General features: G+C 48.3%; 1 protein-coding gene across 1 annotated transcript in view; it reads left to right on the top strand.

Annotated features, from left to right (window-relative positions):
• Window positions 1-373: 373 nt before the first annotated feature.
• The window catches only part of PODXL (podocalyxin like), a 45,595-nt gene continuing 31,309 nt past the window's right edge, over window positions 374-14,659 (top strand). The window contains exon 1 of the mRNA XM_075024601.1: window positions 374-520. Within this exon, the coding sequence (XP_074880702.1) occupies window positions 484-520 (37 nt within the window). The 5' untranslated portion in view covers window positions 374-483. The remainder of the gene's footprint in view (window positions 521-14,659) is intronic.

The following is a 14,659-nucleotide window of genomic DNA, read 5'->3' on the forward strand; positions in this document are numbered from 1 at the left end:
CTCCCCCAAACCCTCATCCCAACTAAACCCCCAAATCCCCCCCCACATCTAGGTGAGAACCCCAACCCCCCCATCCCAACGAAGCCCCCCAATCCCCCCCTCCACGTAGGTAGAACCCCCAAATCCCCCCCCAAACCCCCACCCCACCCCAACCCCCACCCCCCCCCCATGCAGACGAGAACCCCAAATCCCCCCCACCCCCACGACCCCCCCAAATCCCTTGCAGCCTCCCTCCATCCCCCCCCCCCCGTTCTCTCCCTCCCGATCCGGAGGGCGGGCGGAGGCGGAGGCGGGTCGGGGCCGGCGCGCACCTCCCCCGGCAGCGAGAGAAGGGGGAATTGGGGTCTGGGGGGGGGGGGACACACACACACAGTGGACACACGGGACCGGGAACACCGGGAAAACCCGGGGGAGGGCAGCGGCCGCCCCGCCGGGGAGAAAAAGCTCCGGGAGCGGCGGCGGGGCCGGCCGGGCCGAGGCACCATGCGGGCACCGCTGCTGCTGCTGCTGCTGCTGCTCGGTAAGTGCCAGCTTCTCCCCCCGCTTTCCTCAGCTCCTTTGCTTTTTTTTTGCCTTCGCCTTGATGGGTTTCCCCCCCCCCCCCCATCACCACCTTTCAAGCATCTTTAGCCTTTTTGCCTCCCCCCCCCCCCCTCTTATTTTTCCACTTTAGTTTGAAGCAAATCGGGCTGAAAAGCGGAAAATAAACTGGGGGGATGCCGAGTGCCCACCCGCTTTCTGAATCCAGGGTGATTAACCCTCTTATTTAGAAACTAAGCACATCAAACCGTCCACGGCAGCTCAACTTGGGGCGCAAAGAGCCGCAGTGCTCTGTTTCTTTATGCGACGCTATCGGCTAAACACGCCGCTTCTTCATCCCTCACCCGCTTTCGCAAAACCCCCGGTGAGGGGTTTGGGGGTTCTTGAGACACCGATGTGCAAAGCACGCCCCTCTTTTGGGGTCCCATCCAGCAAAGAGGGGACCCTTCGGTTCGGTTTGGTACGGCCGCTCTCGCAACGGTCCGGCGCGCCAGGTGCTGCACGTATCGGACGTGAGCCCTCGCCCCTCGTTCGTGGAGATGGCTTGGGAAAAGAGGGGGGAAAAACTGGTGGGAGACAGCAATTCCCTAATGGAAGTTGATGGTGGAGTTGGCAAAAGGGTAAACTTTTGGAGACGCTTTGGTGTGGGGCAGCTGTAGACCCGTGAGGGATGCATCACGCCGGGGAGGTTTGGGAGTGGAAACGGTGTCTTGGGTCCTGTGATAGTTAAGGGTGCTGTGGAGAGGGCTGTGGGTGATGAAACGGGACGTCTCGTTCTTTGGCGGGGTGTTTTGTTGGAGAGATGGCCATAAACAGCCCCGAAAAGTAGTGGGGAAAGGGAATGCACTGATTGTTTCAAAAGTGAATAAAGGTAGAGGAGTGGGGTATTTCCTCGCTGTATTCAAGGAAGATGAGGAAGGGGGGAAATAAAATAAAATAAAAATGAAAAGAAATAAAATAAAATAAGAGAAGGTGAAATCTTGCTCTGGGTCACGTCTCCCAGCAGAGCCTCTGCTGAGCTGAATGTGCTTTTATTCAAGGTAACAAAAGCTGGGCGACGCTCCGGAGGTAAAAGCACAAGTGGAGGCAGGGCCCGGGAGGTTTAACTATGGGGTGAATTCACGGAGGTCTGGCTAAAATCTCTGCCTGCCTGGTTTTTTCCTGCTCCTCTCGGGACTTGCGGTTCTGAGGCTTGGTGGGCGAGCAGGTCCATCTCCCCCTGATGCCAACGTGGGCTTTAAAAGAGAAGATTTCTCTTCCCATTAAAAGCCAAGAAGCCTCAGCCTCATTAATATTGGCATAAAGTAGGAGCTGCTAATGCAATTTTTCTTGTGCTGGCCAGAATGTAGCTGAGTTTAGCTGACTTTGCCTTCTCAGAAGGTTTTGTTCTGTTTTTCAAAACGGGGTGATAAATATGCTGGGATGGGTACAAAACAGGCTTTTAGGGGGAGGATGGGGGGGCACCTGTTTCTATAGCACTCTCAAGTGATCCTATTACATTTTTCCTCTGAAATTATTTGATTAAAGCCTTCAAAACAGTGTTTTCTGCCATTCGTTGCTGCTCTTAAGTTTTGAAATAAGCTCCTTAGAGGCACTTTTATGTTGCTTCCTGGGTATTGGCACCAGGATTTTCTTCCTTAGGGGACAAAACAGGGATCCCTCTTTGCTGGGTGTTTGGGCTTGAAGTCCCAGCAGTGCTTAACTCTGAGGCTGGTATCTGCTGCAATCATCTGAGTTACTCAAAGCCTAAAATTCATCTTTTTGTACCCCCTAAAATGGAAGAAGTTGGGTTTGTAAGTGAAACTGTAAGATTTTTGGTATCTTAAAAAATAGTAATTGGGATGGAGCCCACGTGATTTGCTCTGTTTAAATTGGATGTGAAATGGGTGGGTGAGCAGAGAGTTGGGTTTTCGAAGTATGGTTTTAGGTGTCATGAGGAAGAAGGTGACAACATTGTGGGGCAGAGCAGAACTGAGCCCGAGGTTGCTGAAGTTTTTAAAAGCAGCTATTTTGGGTACGGCTGTTTTGCTAGAAATACTGGCTTCCAGGTTCATATCATCCCGACCCTCTGATTCTGCAGAGATCCCACCTAATTTCTCCTGTCGTAAATCAGAATACAGTCAGCCTCAGATAAGGCACAGCCAGTGCGTACAAGAGATGCAGCAAACATGACATCGGGCACATAACATCTTTAAATTCAACCAGCTTGCGAGGGGCTCGGAGTTACCCATTACCTCGTGTTCACAGGACACTTCGTTTTATTTATTCTTTCCCCATATTAGATCTTCTCTCCCACAGGGGGTATGATAGCAAAATTACATCAGGAAGAGAAAACAGATACTTTTTATCCTCAGATGATTAAAAAGAGCCATGGCTCAAACCTGTCCTGGGGGCAAAAAAGGCAGGAAGGGGTTTTACCGATCAACCCTTTGCTCAGCTCAAAGCTAACCACAGATTGATGGGTTTTAAATCCTTGTTGCCAAAACACCCCTTTTCATTCCCAAAGCTGCTCTGGCTCCCTGGTACTGGGGGTTTGTGTTTGTCCAAGACAGGCTGTCAAAGATGTGCATTTTTTAAAATCCATTTTATCCATTGAATACTAATCTCGACACGGGCAGGAGCAGGCAATTGGGGCTGTGTCTACAGGAGGAGAAAAAAATTGTTAACCAGAGAGTTTTAGGATCAGCATTGAAGCGGAGCATGTCTTCTTATGTATTTGCTGTTGGAGGAACTTCGATAAGATTTTTGCAACCTTTTTGCAAGCTGTTTTAGCAGTGCAATGGCTTTGATTCCCCAGTGGCAAAGCAGATACAGTAATGATACCCCATGGGTCTGTTTAGAAGGCTTAATTAACGAATTGTTTGTAAAGCACTTGAAGATCCTTGGATGAAAGGAGCTGGAACCATGCAATACACTGATTTAATTCCAGAGAGTTGCTTTAAAGGCTTATGATGAGGAGGCTGGTGATCATTCATGTCGGCGGTGATGGGAGACCGGCTGGAAATATCTGCTCTCAGCATTTGCAGGGAGGCTGGGGTTGCGCTTTGGTTATTATTTGCCCTATAAATCACGCATTTTCTCTCCCCATCTGCACCCTCTAGAAGACCTAAGCCTGCTGACACCAGCTCTGGGGTGTTTGGGGGCTCAGGCCACGGGGACTGATGGAGGTTAATTATAGCCAGCGAGGATCCCTCAAGCTGTGCAATAGCCCCCCTGTTATTCTGGGTGTTATAACACCATACGAGAGCAGAGAGAAGGTGTGGGTGTGCAGAAATTCCTCCCTCCCAGCTTCTGAGCCGATGGGGAGCGACCCACAGGCAGAAAACGTGCAGGTTGTGAGCCTGAGTATCCGTCTCACCTTCAGTCTTGCTCCCAGCCCAACAGCACGCTTGCACGACAGACGGCCACCCTCAGCTCTGCCAAGAGCCGAACATCACGAGAGGGTTTGAACTTTGCAGGAATCCGGGTAGCCCGGTTTGGTCCATTCCCCATGTGCAGGCATGTGAGATCTCGCAAACCCTCCGAAGCGTTTTCACATGCTTCTGTCAACTTCTGTGTCAAAAAACCTGTTTACATGCACAGCTTCTTCCATAACTGGCCAATCTCCACCTAAGGATGTTGTTTCTGAATTCTTGCAATGCCTGCCCTTTTCTTCACAGAGAGCTCCCGACCAAACCTTGCTTTTTCTTTTTTTTTTTTAATTGTAAATGATGCATACAGTCATCTGGCATTTGTTGTTCTCCAGATACCTGTTCTGAGTTCACCACAACCCCCAGGGTTTCAGCGAGCAGTCCACGTTGCAGAGAGCAGTGCCTTTGGTCTTGGGATTGCCAAGAAAATCCACTGAGTCTTGCAGTTTGTGAGACAACTGGGCTCGAGCCTGATTCTGCATGGGGGGGGGTCTTGCAGGTCCTACTGCTTGCTGGGATTTGGGGATCCACCACCCATGTCCCCCAAAACCCTTTCCGTGTGCCGTTGGGGCTTAACCAAAAAAATCCCTGTCTTCTTCCCCGAACCGCCTGGCGTGATGGTGTCCCACACCCCAGGGTGAGGTGCTTTCTCCTGTTGCTTCTTTGTTATTTGGGAGGGACAGGGACAGTTCGTCCGAGCTTCATCAGTTTTTGACAGCTCTAATTGTGTCTTTGTCTGTCGTAGCGCTGGGCTGAAGCCTCATGGTGTTTTGCTCCGGAGGTCCTTCGGGAATATGTAGATCCACTTAAAATTGAGTGGAGGCAGGAGGGATGTGCTCTGCCTGTACCACAGCTCCAGTTTCGGGGTGCCTAAGCATTGGGACTAGCCTATATCCGAAACCATGTTACTTTTGAGCTAAACAGCCCTGCCTGAGAAGGTAGGCAGAGCGGGGGAGAAAAAGATGGTCTTCCTTGTTGTTGTACAAAAATCACATAAGATATCCTGCTACAAACTGAAGAGCTGAAATGCTGTTTGAAGGACTGGCTGTGCCACAGTTTCTCTCTCTGTTTTGCATGTGTCTGCTTAGACTACGTGCTGTTTGGTGGAGAGACCATGTGGTGAGTGTTCAGGGATGGGGAGATCCTCTCATTTGGGGTCTCCGGGGCTGCTGCGGTACGAATAGCATCAACTATTCGTTGATGGCGAGCAGGGGGCTGCAATGCAACAACAGCTTTCCACGGCCAGAAGCAACCTCATGACGCTGCAAGGGGAGAAGTCACAAGTCACATTTAGAGGGCTTTTACCATGACACCTAGGAAATTTGGAGCTCGACCCTGTGCTGTGATTCAGGAGGAGTTGCTGACTTTGCACTGCTCATTTCTACCCCTTTACAATGTGACTGCTTGGGGCCATGCTGATGGGGTGGTATTTTTCTTCTAGCTAAACTTCCAGGTGATGGGTATCAGTGTCCTCACCTCCTTCCACAGCCAAGGGAGAGGGACAGGTTCCTTAGAGGATGACTTAACCCACTTCAAGTTAGCTGCTGGCATTGAATTGCAAATAGTGCTAGAAATAATGAGTGCCTGGGGGAGTCCTGGAAAATGCCAAGAGTAATATTACTGCCTTCTGGGAGTGCAAAGCTCTGTGGTGGGTTATTTGGGGTGACCTTCTTGAGGGTTGCATGCACATATTCACTTGATTTGAGCCATAGTGTGTCTCAGAGTCAGCCTTCAGTACTGAATATGGCTGAAAGCCATTGGGAAACAGCAAATGCCAGGATGTCCCATCAACCCTAAAGAGAAAACAAATCCTCTCTTCTTCAAGAGATGAAGTTGCTCCAAACCCCAAAGGCACCAATATCCTCCATTGATCATTTGCTTATTGGGTCCCAGGTCTTGTCGCTGAAGTTTTTCTCATCACTAAATGGGGCTGCTTTGCAAACCTTTGCATCTTTGCAGCGCACGCTGCTCTGCATGTTGCAGGCACCTTTTCTGTCCCTTAAATAACGTACGTCTCACAGCTTGCTTGGCTGCAGGCCAGGAGCGCTCAGCAGACGCCGGTGACAGTTAGGTGACAAAGTATTGCAAGGAGATAAGGAGAATGCAAATGACTTATTAAAATTAACTCAGTGTAATGCCTTAACGCCCAGCATAGAGCAGAAGAGGTAACGAAGGGGAATGACCCTTTATTTTGGGTGACCGGAATTCGGCTTCGCTGAAGCACCTGCTTTTAGATGTGCATCTGCAATAAACCAGCTGTGGGAAGGCAACACGCCGGGTTGAGATTCGGCTTTCAGCATGGCTCCGCTTCTGCGTAATGTCCCAGGTCCTGTGTCTTGGCGTAGCGCTGGGGTTGGGTGGCAGCAGAAAGGGAATGGGCTCTGGTTTGGCCAAGCTGGGATGAGCTGTCTTGCAAAGGACGGGAAAATCGGGAGTCCTGGTGTTGCCAGCTCTTCTGCAGTTGTGGGCAAGTTGTTTTTTCCTCCCACTGAAGGACCCAAGGTAATGCCATGTAGGTGCAGATACTTAACCCAGGTGTTTAAGGTTGGAGCTGAGTTGTCCTTGAATCCAGCTGCTCTTAGTGGAGAGAGGGGGGGGGGGCACCTCCTGAAGAAAATTCAGATATGTCTTGGGATGATTTGGCCCCTACAGATGTTTGTCTCCATACATGCTCCCCAACAGGGTCTGACGTTACACAAAAAAAAAGTCCAGGATCTGCCCCTGGAAACCCTTATGTAGCATAACAGTATCTGTATTTGCCTAAAAATGTGGATTTCAGGATTTGGAAGAACTTCTTGGTGGTGGGTCAGGATTCCACCCTAAAGGCTGCAAAATGGAAAGGCAGATAAGAAGAACATGGTCTTTGGGTTTAAAAACCAAGTCTGTGTTGGAAGTCAGGTGCAGGACAGATGCTTTAGAAATAGGCTGATAGGATCTGCGTTAAAACCTTCTCCAAAACGGAAAAGGTAATTTTTTATTTCAGAGTTAGTCCTATTTTAGATGTTGCTTTGAGGTCTGGCTCATATTCTTAGCATCCTTAATAAAAATTGGATTAATCCAGCGGCTTTTTCTCTGTCTTACAAGCTCTGTGTGCAGGGGGCTTTGGTCTTATGCCACATGGCTCATGAAACTGGTGAAAGGGAGGAGGAAGGTCATTTTGCAGTGGAAGAATAAGGCCTTAGTTATTAAAGGCAAAGGCTGAAATTTTCTTTCTCAGCCTTAATTGATTTTCGTAAATTTAACTGGAGGAGGAGGTAGACATTGGCTTAGACTTATTAAGCTGAAGTACTTAAAGTTATATTAAATCTGTTGTAGAGAAATGAGGAGACAACCTTGTCAGACATTTATTCTAAGTGGCTTCTGCTAGTTACAGGCAAAGAGAAAATGCCAGATTTCTAACTTTGACAAAGGGGACTTGAAAGACTCTGCAGAAGGGTTTAGAGAAACTGTGTTTGAGAAAGTCCGTCTTTGAAACCTAATAGCAAAGACCACTTTTTTTTTTTTTTTCTCCTCCCTGGAGTCTAAAGGCAGGAGGGTGAGATAAGACATTCCACCACGTACGCAAATGGGGAAAAAAAACGGAAAAGTTTAAATGATACTGCTGCAGCCTGTGGAAAATGGATAGCTCTCAGGGTGACTATTATATGCTGCTTATCAAGATACTGGATGCCTTGACTATGAGAAAAAGCAGAGAAGTTAAAGCGATGCACTGTACTCCCCAGCACGGATCCAGTTAGCAGTGGTTATACTGGAATAACATCAAGTAACCAAGGTCCTGGCTATATATATAGTGTATATATATATATACTAAATAAGCAGTTAAAGTTGTCCTTGTTGGACTTTTCTAATTTATTAAGCAACAGAAGAAATGTTATAGCACAGGTAAGGGAAGCAAGTTTTCTACCAGGTACTAGGCCAGCTAATAAGGAGCATCCTCAAACCAGGCTGCGATTGCACAACTCCAAAACCAGCATTCTCATTCATGCATTTTTTCAGCCCTCTTCCCACTCTCTAGCTGCTGGTGACCTGATTTGGTTTCGGAGCCTAAACAAATAAAAACAACAAATAAACAAATACAAATTTGTTCCTATGGGTTTCTCTTGGCAACGTGGAGAAAGTACCAACACGCAGTAAATGCATGAAACGACCCCTTCTCGTTTTATTTTCCTTTTTTAAATTTTTTTCTTCTAATATTGGTTTAGTTTTCGGACGGATCCATCCCCTGATCTGGTTTGACACATGCTATGCAATGTTTGTGCTTTCCACTGCCTCTCGCAAAGGGCACATGAATTTATACCAAATCAAAGCAATGCCTTAAGCACACCAAAATCACATGTGGCAATGAAAAGCTGGGCAGCAGCGATGCGCGTGCTGCAAATGGGATGAACCAGCAATTGCCATGGGGCTCCCGGCAAAACCTGATCCAGCCAAGAGACAACCAGGGCAAAACATGAGCGAAACGGGACACGGCATCACATCGACTGTGAAGCCGGCAAGTGAAAAATCACACCCTTGACCCCGTTTTTCAAGCACGCAGGAGTTAATCTCAGCCTGCCTCGGTGGCTCTTGAGATCATCACCTCCACGCTCGCCCAAGCCTCGGGGTAATTCCCATGCCAAAAAAGCAATGAGAGATGCTGACCTCTTTGGCACAAGTGATAAATTTTCCTGTCCTGAAGAGTCCTGTGGAATATTGCAGAAAAGTAAGTTTTGAGCTTATTACAACACCCTAGTATAGAAAATTATTTTGTTTCCTTAAAATTTTCCCAGACAGCTAAAAAAAGCCCTCAAGACTCTGTCTGTGCAATTCTATAGGCTTCTAAGGTAGTTCCTACCCATGAATGGTACCAATAAATCTCCATTAACTGCATTCAACAGGAGAACGTCCTTTTTTCTCATTAAAGCCTCACAAAGGGTTCAAAACCTCATTTTGTGGCAGGGTGCTTTGATTTAAATTGATGTGGCTTAAATTATGAATTTTAATCATGATTTAAAGTACAGAAGAAGAAAGTCTTAATTTGAATGATTTGATTTTAATCATGTTTTTCATTTACAATTCATAGCTATATCCCTTAAGCAGGGCTGATTCTCCTCGGTTGCTCATTGTAAAACTTGGAGATTTACAGCCCACTCTTGCCTTTCAACTGTGTTTTCTAACCAGGTGGACACACTATGAACATATTTGTTTAAGCAGTTTTATAGCCTGCCACTGCTCTATTTTGATTTCTAATTTATGCATTTTTAAGTCTTCCTAGGTAATGATGAATAACACTGATTTTGGGCTTATTGGTGCAAATCACTCTACTTGTAGAGGAAATTTTTGTTAAACTGACAGATGCAAAAGAGCATTTTAAATTCCTTTAAGGTATATGAAGTAACCAAGGGCCTGGATACCTAGCACATAAACTTTTCAACATACTTTGAGTTTAATGCTAAGCAATTCATTGAGCAAATCTCAAGCGTCAATCTTTGATGGAGTTAGTGACTGAAATGAATTGTTTCATGTCCCTCGAGGGTTTTGAATAAACAGGAGTCATTCTCTTAAAACTCACTTTTACTGTTCAAAATGGGAGAGGAAGCAATTTTATTTTTCAGCTGCCAGTTTCCAGTTGTTTTCGCAGCTTAGAATTAACTATTGATGGAGTGGCTGAATGTGTCTCTCCTTGATCTGCAGAGGGAATTTAAATGCCTAGCTGGGGTTTATACATTTGACCGTCTAACTGAAGGCAGAAGAACCCCATGCTTAGTGTCTGGGTACCCTGCATATCTGCCCAAGTGTGGACAGACAGCAATTAAAGGAAAGAAAAGGAAGAATTAATGAGGCTTCCTTTAACTGGCTGCCCTGTTTTTGTCTCACATCCAAATCCAGTCCTATTTAGTGTTGGAAAATCCAAGTTCCCGAAGTGCCATGGGTGTCCTGGTTGGGTTTAGTCCTGCTGCAATATATTTAATCTTCTCTTTGGTGCTAGATGATAAAATCTAGCCTTTCACAAATTAGGAGGAGATTTGGTCCTGATGGATTGTGGCCCATGGCAGTGCACACACCCTTTTTCAATGGGACAAGGCCAGATTGGAGCAATCTTTCTTGTGTCCAGGAGAGCAACGTAGCCCAGCAGATCCTGGTGGACCTCCATCTACACTGCATGCCTGTCATGGGAGTCTCGAGAGGATGGGAGTGATAAACTTAATTCCCCCTTTTCTTTCCAAAGTAAAACACTACTAATAGACAGTTCTGCAAAGCCTGGTGAAGCCTGGATACCCTCACCCAGCCTATTTAGGTGCATCTCCTTGCTGATCCAACATGAGAGCATTTTTTCCAACAAACCTGAAAAATCAAACATTGCCGTTTAAGGCAACAATCACAGGGGGAAAAAAGAAGGGGAAAAAAAAAAATCTTGACAACTGACACATCCTTGGTGCAGTGTCTTGAGCTCCTCACCATCAGACACCCTTTTCAAAGGACATCTTCATTAGGCAGAAAGCTGCCGAGAGCATCCGTTGCCACCGAGATGATCGCAATTGCCACTCCTGCCACCACTGCTCTGCACGTAGCCATTACAGCTATTGGGTTATCACCTCCACGGTGTGGACACATCTGCTTCTGCTACGACACGTCAGTTAAGGCTGATACAGTTGTCCGATATGCTGCAGTTAGGCCCAGCTCAAGGTGGAGGATGCACTAACATCATTCAGACCCCGGGCCAGATCCTGCAGCCCTCAATCTGAGTTTCATTAGGCCAAGACCCTCTTGGGCTGTTGGGAGGAGCAATATCCCATGATGGCCATGCTCCAGAGAAGCTCTGCCACGGTGAGTGGTTCTCAAAGGCTGGCCTGTAATTTATCGTCTCACCCAAACCCCTATTTTCTGTGGAGTTTTCCAACCAGGAGAAGGTTGATAGCAGGTGGGGTGGTGTTAAGCAATTCCTAATGAGGGCAAGGATGGCCAATACAACCACCACTGTGGGCTGCACAACCAAGCACAAAGCCTGTCGCTCATCACTGTCCACCTTCCTCATGTCAGTGTTCCTCCAAATCATGGCTTCAGCTGCTGGGGGGGTGATTTAGGGCAGCCGAGTTGGGAAACAAAAGCTGTTCTTTTGGCAAAGAAAGTGGCACAACAAGAAGAAGGGAGGACGGGTGGGAGGGGGGCAGTGAAAAGTGGGTACGTAAGGTTGGGTTGACAGCAAGAGAAGTAGGGGACCTCATGGTCAATGTGTACTTTGTACGGTCCTTTAAGAATGCGCTTTGTGAAGGCTTAGGGAGGGGAATGCAGAAGTCCAAACTGATGGGTTGATAAAAGAAAGAGATGGTTTTCTGCTTAAAAAATACCTGTCTTTTTTGTGCTTCTATTATGAAGTCTGGCCATGGGTAGCTGACACTGCACAAGGTAAAACTGGGGGGGGGTTTCAAGGGTTTTCAGTGGCACAGCCAGCCCCCGAGGGAGCTGCTCCCTTCTCTTCATCCCATTAGAGATGGAGATTACGGCATCTCATCGGCATCTCTGATGGAAGCAAAGTGACTTGGCCCCGCCAGCAGCTCCTGCTCCTGCAGGACCCTCTGCACGCACTCCCTGGCTAGTGCAGAAGCTCTCATCATTGCAGGACATGGTGTGAGCAACTGGATAGGCATCAGGATGGGTACAGAGCCCCAGCACGATGTTTGCTGGTGAGAAAGTCAGGGGAGAACCGCAGAGAGCTGGTGCATTTTGGACAAGACCCAAATCCAAGCTCTGGCGTGGTGGTTGATGAGGTCCCGCTGCATACAGCTCTCCATATCTCTCAGCTATGCAGAAAAATCCCACTAACAGTCCTGATAAAAACCTGGAAAAAGCCTCCTGGGGAAAAAAAAAAAAAAAAAAGTCAGGAAACCACCAAAAGAAGAAGCTGCGTGTGCCTTGCGGATTTGATGAGAAATACTTGGGGGACAGCCACGCCAAAGGAATGCCGGCTATTTCGGGGCTGTGTTTGTGTTTGAGCTGTTGGATGAGGGTTGCAGCTCTACGCTTTGTCTTCCGTGAGAGCGTTTCGCGTGTCTGGCGGGACTGCTCCAATCTGATTAGGAAGGGGCTCGCTCGGGGGGCGGCAGCAGCGATGCAGGGATGTAAGCTGCTTTCCCGGGGGCTGCCCAGAGCCAGTGAACACAGCCCAGCTGGCCTTTGAGGGAGGGTTTCCTTATAATCCAGCTCAGGAGCTGTTTTGGGGCTGGGGTTTATCTCTGTTTTGGCTGGGAAAATTGGTACCCCGAGGCACTGGAAGAAAAGGGGCTGGTAATGCGGATGGGCGAGTGGGACCAGAGCTAGGAAACCTCTGTAGGTGAATTGGCTTTGAAGCTGGTTTTTGGAGAGCGCGTTTAGGATTGCACTTTATTTATTTATTTACTCCCATCCTGAAGGCTGACGCTCGTCGCAGCAGGGGGCTTGGGGAAGGGTAAGAAAAGTGCAGCCCACAAGCTGTTTCTGCGAGGATTTCGGCTAGGTCTGAGCAGAGGCGTGCATCTCGTCAAGCGACAGGAGAGAGCAAGGGGTAATAAGATTTTGCCTCTGCCCAAATCTGACAAGAGCGGATGCTCACAGCCTATCTCTGAAGTAGGTAGAAGTATTCCTGCCGCAGGAATTTATTTCAGAGGCAGAGAAAGAACCTCAGATCTCTCAGCTCCTGTTTTAAGCAGTAAGACTGTTCTTTGCTGAGACGGACAGATGTGTGTGAGGTGCCTGTGGGCAGATTTCCCACATTTCTCCCCCCAAAAGGTAGGGAATGGCTTGTTATAGCAACTTGGTGCCACCTGGACCTCACTGGACTTCCCAAAGCCAAAGAGTTGCAAATTGTCCCAAACTGTTCGGTCCACGGCTGTTGTCATAAAACTACCAAGAGTGGGGAAAGGAGGAGCCCTCTCCTTGGTGACGTAGATTAGGAATAATACATTTTTTTTTCATAATAATAAATATCACCTTTTGGATCTGATTGGATCAAGATTTGACCCAGCTTCCCAGGGGTGAGTGTCGGTGTGTGCGTGCAGCAGCACAGTGCCAAGCATCCTGCTGCTGTAACTCATCCCCATCGCAGGTGCCTTCAGCCCTCCATGCATCTGCCCTGTGTGCAAGATGGGGATTTGCTGCACTTCTTGCTTTTCTCCAACACTGTTCTGCTCCCATTTGGGAAAGCTGGTTCAAATCCTACAGCAGCACAGGACTTGGCCATCTGCTGGGTCCATAGTCTCAAAATGCAATGCCTGGCTTCCAGCGTGCGTGTCCTATTTATTTGGCTACTGTGATGGGCAAAAGCTTGCTGGGCAAAGGACCTGGTGCTGTTGTTTTGCATCATTCGAGCATTTCAGCCTCTCATCCGTGACACTGTGGCCCACATAGAGAGGTCTGGGTACTGGAGGGAACTGGTGATGGATAAGCAGAGCAACGCCAGCTAATGGGCCAGGAGCAAGCTTGCACCAGACAGCAGTATCTGGAGAAGATAGGCTTGCTAGTTTTTAATTATTTAAAGCAATAATACAACAATCAGTTACCGAGAGTTATCAATAAGCGGTGCTAAAAGTTGCCGGTTGCTTTTGATGTCTCAGGTCTTTCTTGCCTCCGTGGTCAGCAGGCTCAGGGCTTGATTTCTGAGAGCTGCCCTGACCGGAGTCAAGGAGCATTTTGCCCAGACAATAATTTCCAGAGATGTCAGGATGAGATGGGGCTCAGGGCAACAGGAGGGTCTTTTTGCACATCTGATTGTGCTTCTCCAAATGTGGATTTGAAGTCTGTGTGGGAATTTTTCAGTTCTGCCTTTCTATAATCAGGAATGCTGGTTTTCTTGTGTCTCATAAAATAGAGTAGTTTTTGCAGCAAAGCCATGCTTTGCTTTGGCAGTGATCACTTGCAAACATTACAGAGCTGTTCAGGTAGCTGCAGCCTTCACCAGTGTAGCACATCCCCAACACTGGGCTGCATTTGCTCTCCCTCACCCTCCCCATACCTCCTCCCCAGCTCCAGGATTACAACCAGCAGCACCCACTGAATCGCAGTGCAGAGCCCTCTCCCTCACTCTCCTCTGCTCTGCTGATGACTTTCTGCAGGTCCCATCACGGACCTGACCTGCAGTCCCTGCCTTCTTCTCCCATCTCCAACCCCACCACAACTCCAGCTCGGCTTTCTAAAGGAAATATCCAAGATCACGTGTCAGAGTTTCGCTGCTGAGCCAAAAGCAGGATCTGGTCTCCACCGTCCCGGGAGCAGAGTAATTTGGATATTATCGTGAAGCCCAGCCCCGTGTCCCCCTCCTGCACCCAGAGCTGCTGGTCACCTCCCTGAGTCCTCTCCAAGGTGGGAGCCCAGCGTTGGGTTTGCAGACCTGCCGGCCTCTTTTAGGAGAAAGAGGAGGATGATTAACAGCAGGGAGGGGATGCAGCTCCTTCTTCCTTCCTGCTTCCTTTGCTCCCTTCCCTTGGCCTGCCATGGCCTGCCCTGCGGCACGACACTGCCCTGGAGAGAAGGGTTCCAGTGGCAGGGAGATGTCAGTGAAGGCCTGAGCTCAAAAGGTGACATGGGCAGGGGTCTTTTCCATCCAGACCACCTTGGCTGTAAGTGCTGCAAGCTCTCCTTTCCGCTGGATAGCATTTAGGATTTTCCTCCTTAACCAGTGAGTCTCTTCATGCTTAAACTCGCTACCTGGACCTACCTGTCCAGGGAGTTTTTGGGGACCTGAACGTGACCACTGT

The sequence above is a fragment of the Buteo buteo genome, chromosome 4 (genome assembly GCF_964188355.1).
Source record: "Buteo buteo chromosome 4, bButBut1.hap1.1, whole genome shotgun sequence".
NCBI lineage: Eukaryota > Metazoa > Chordata > Aves > Accipitriformes > Accipitridae > Buteo > Buteo buteo.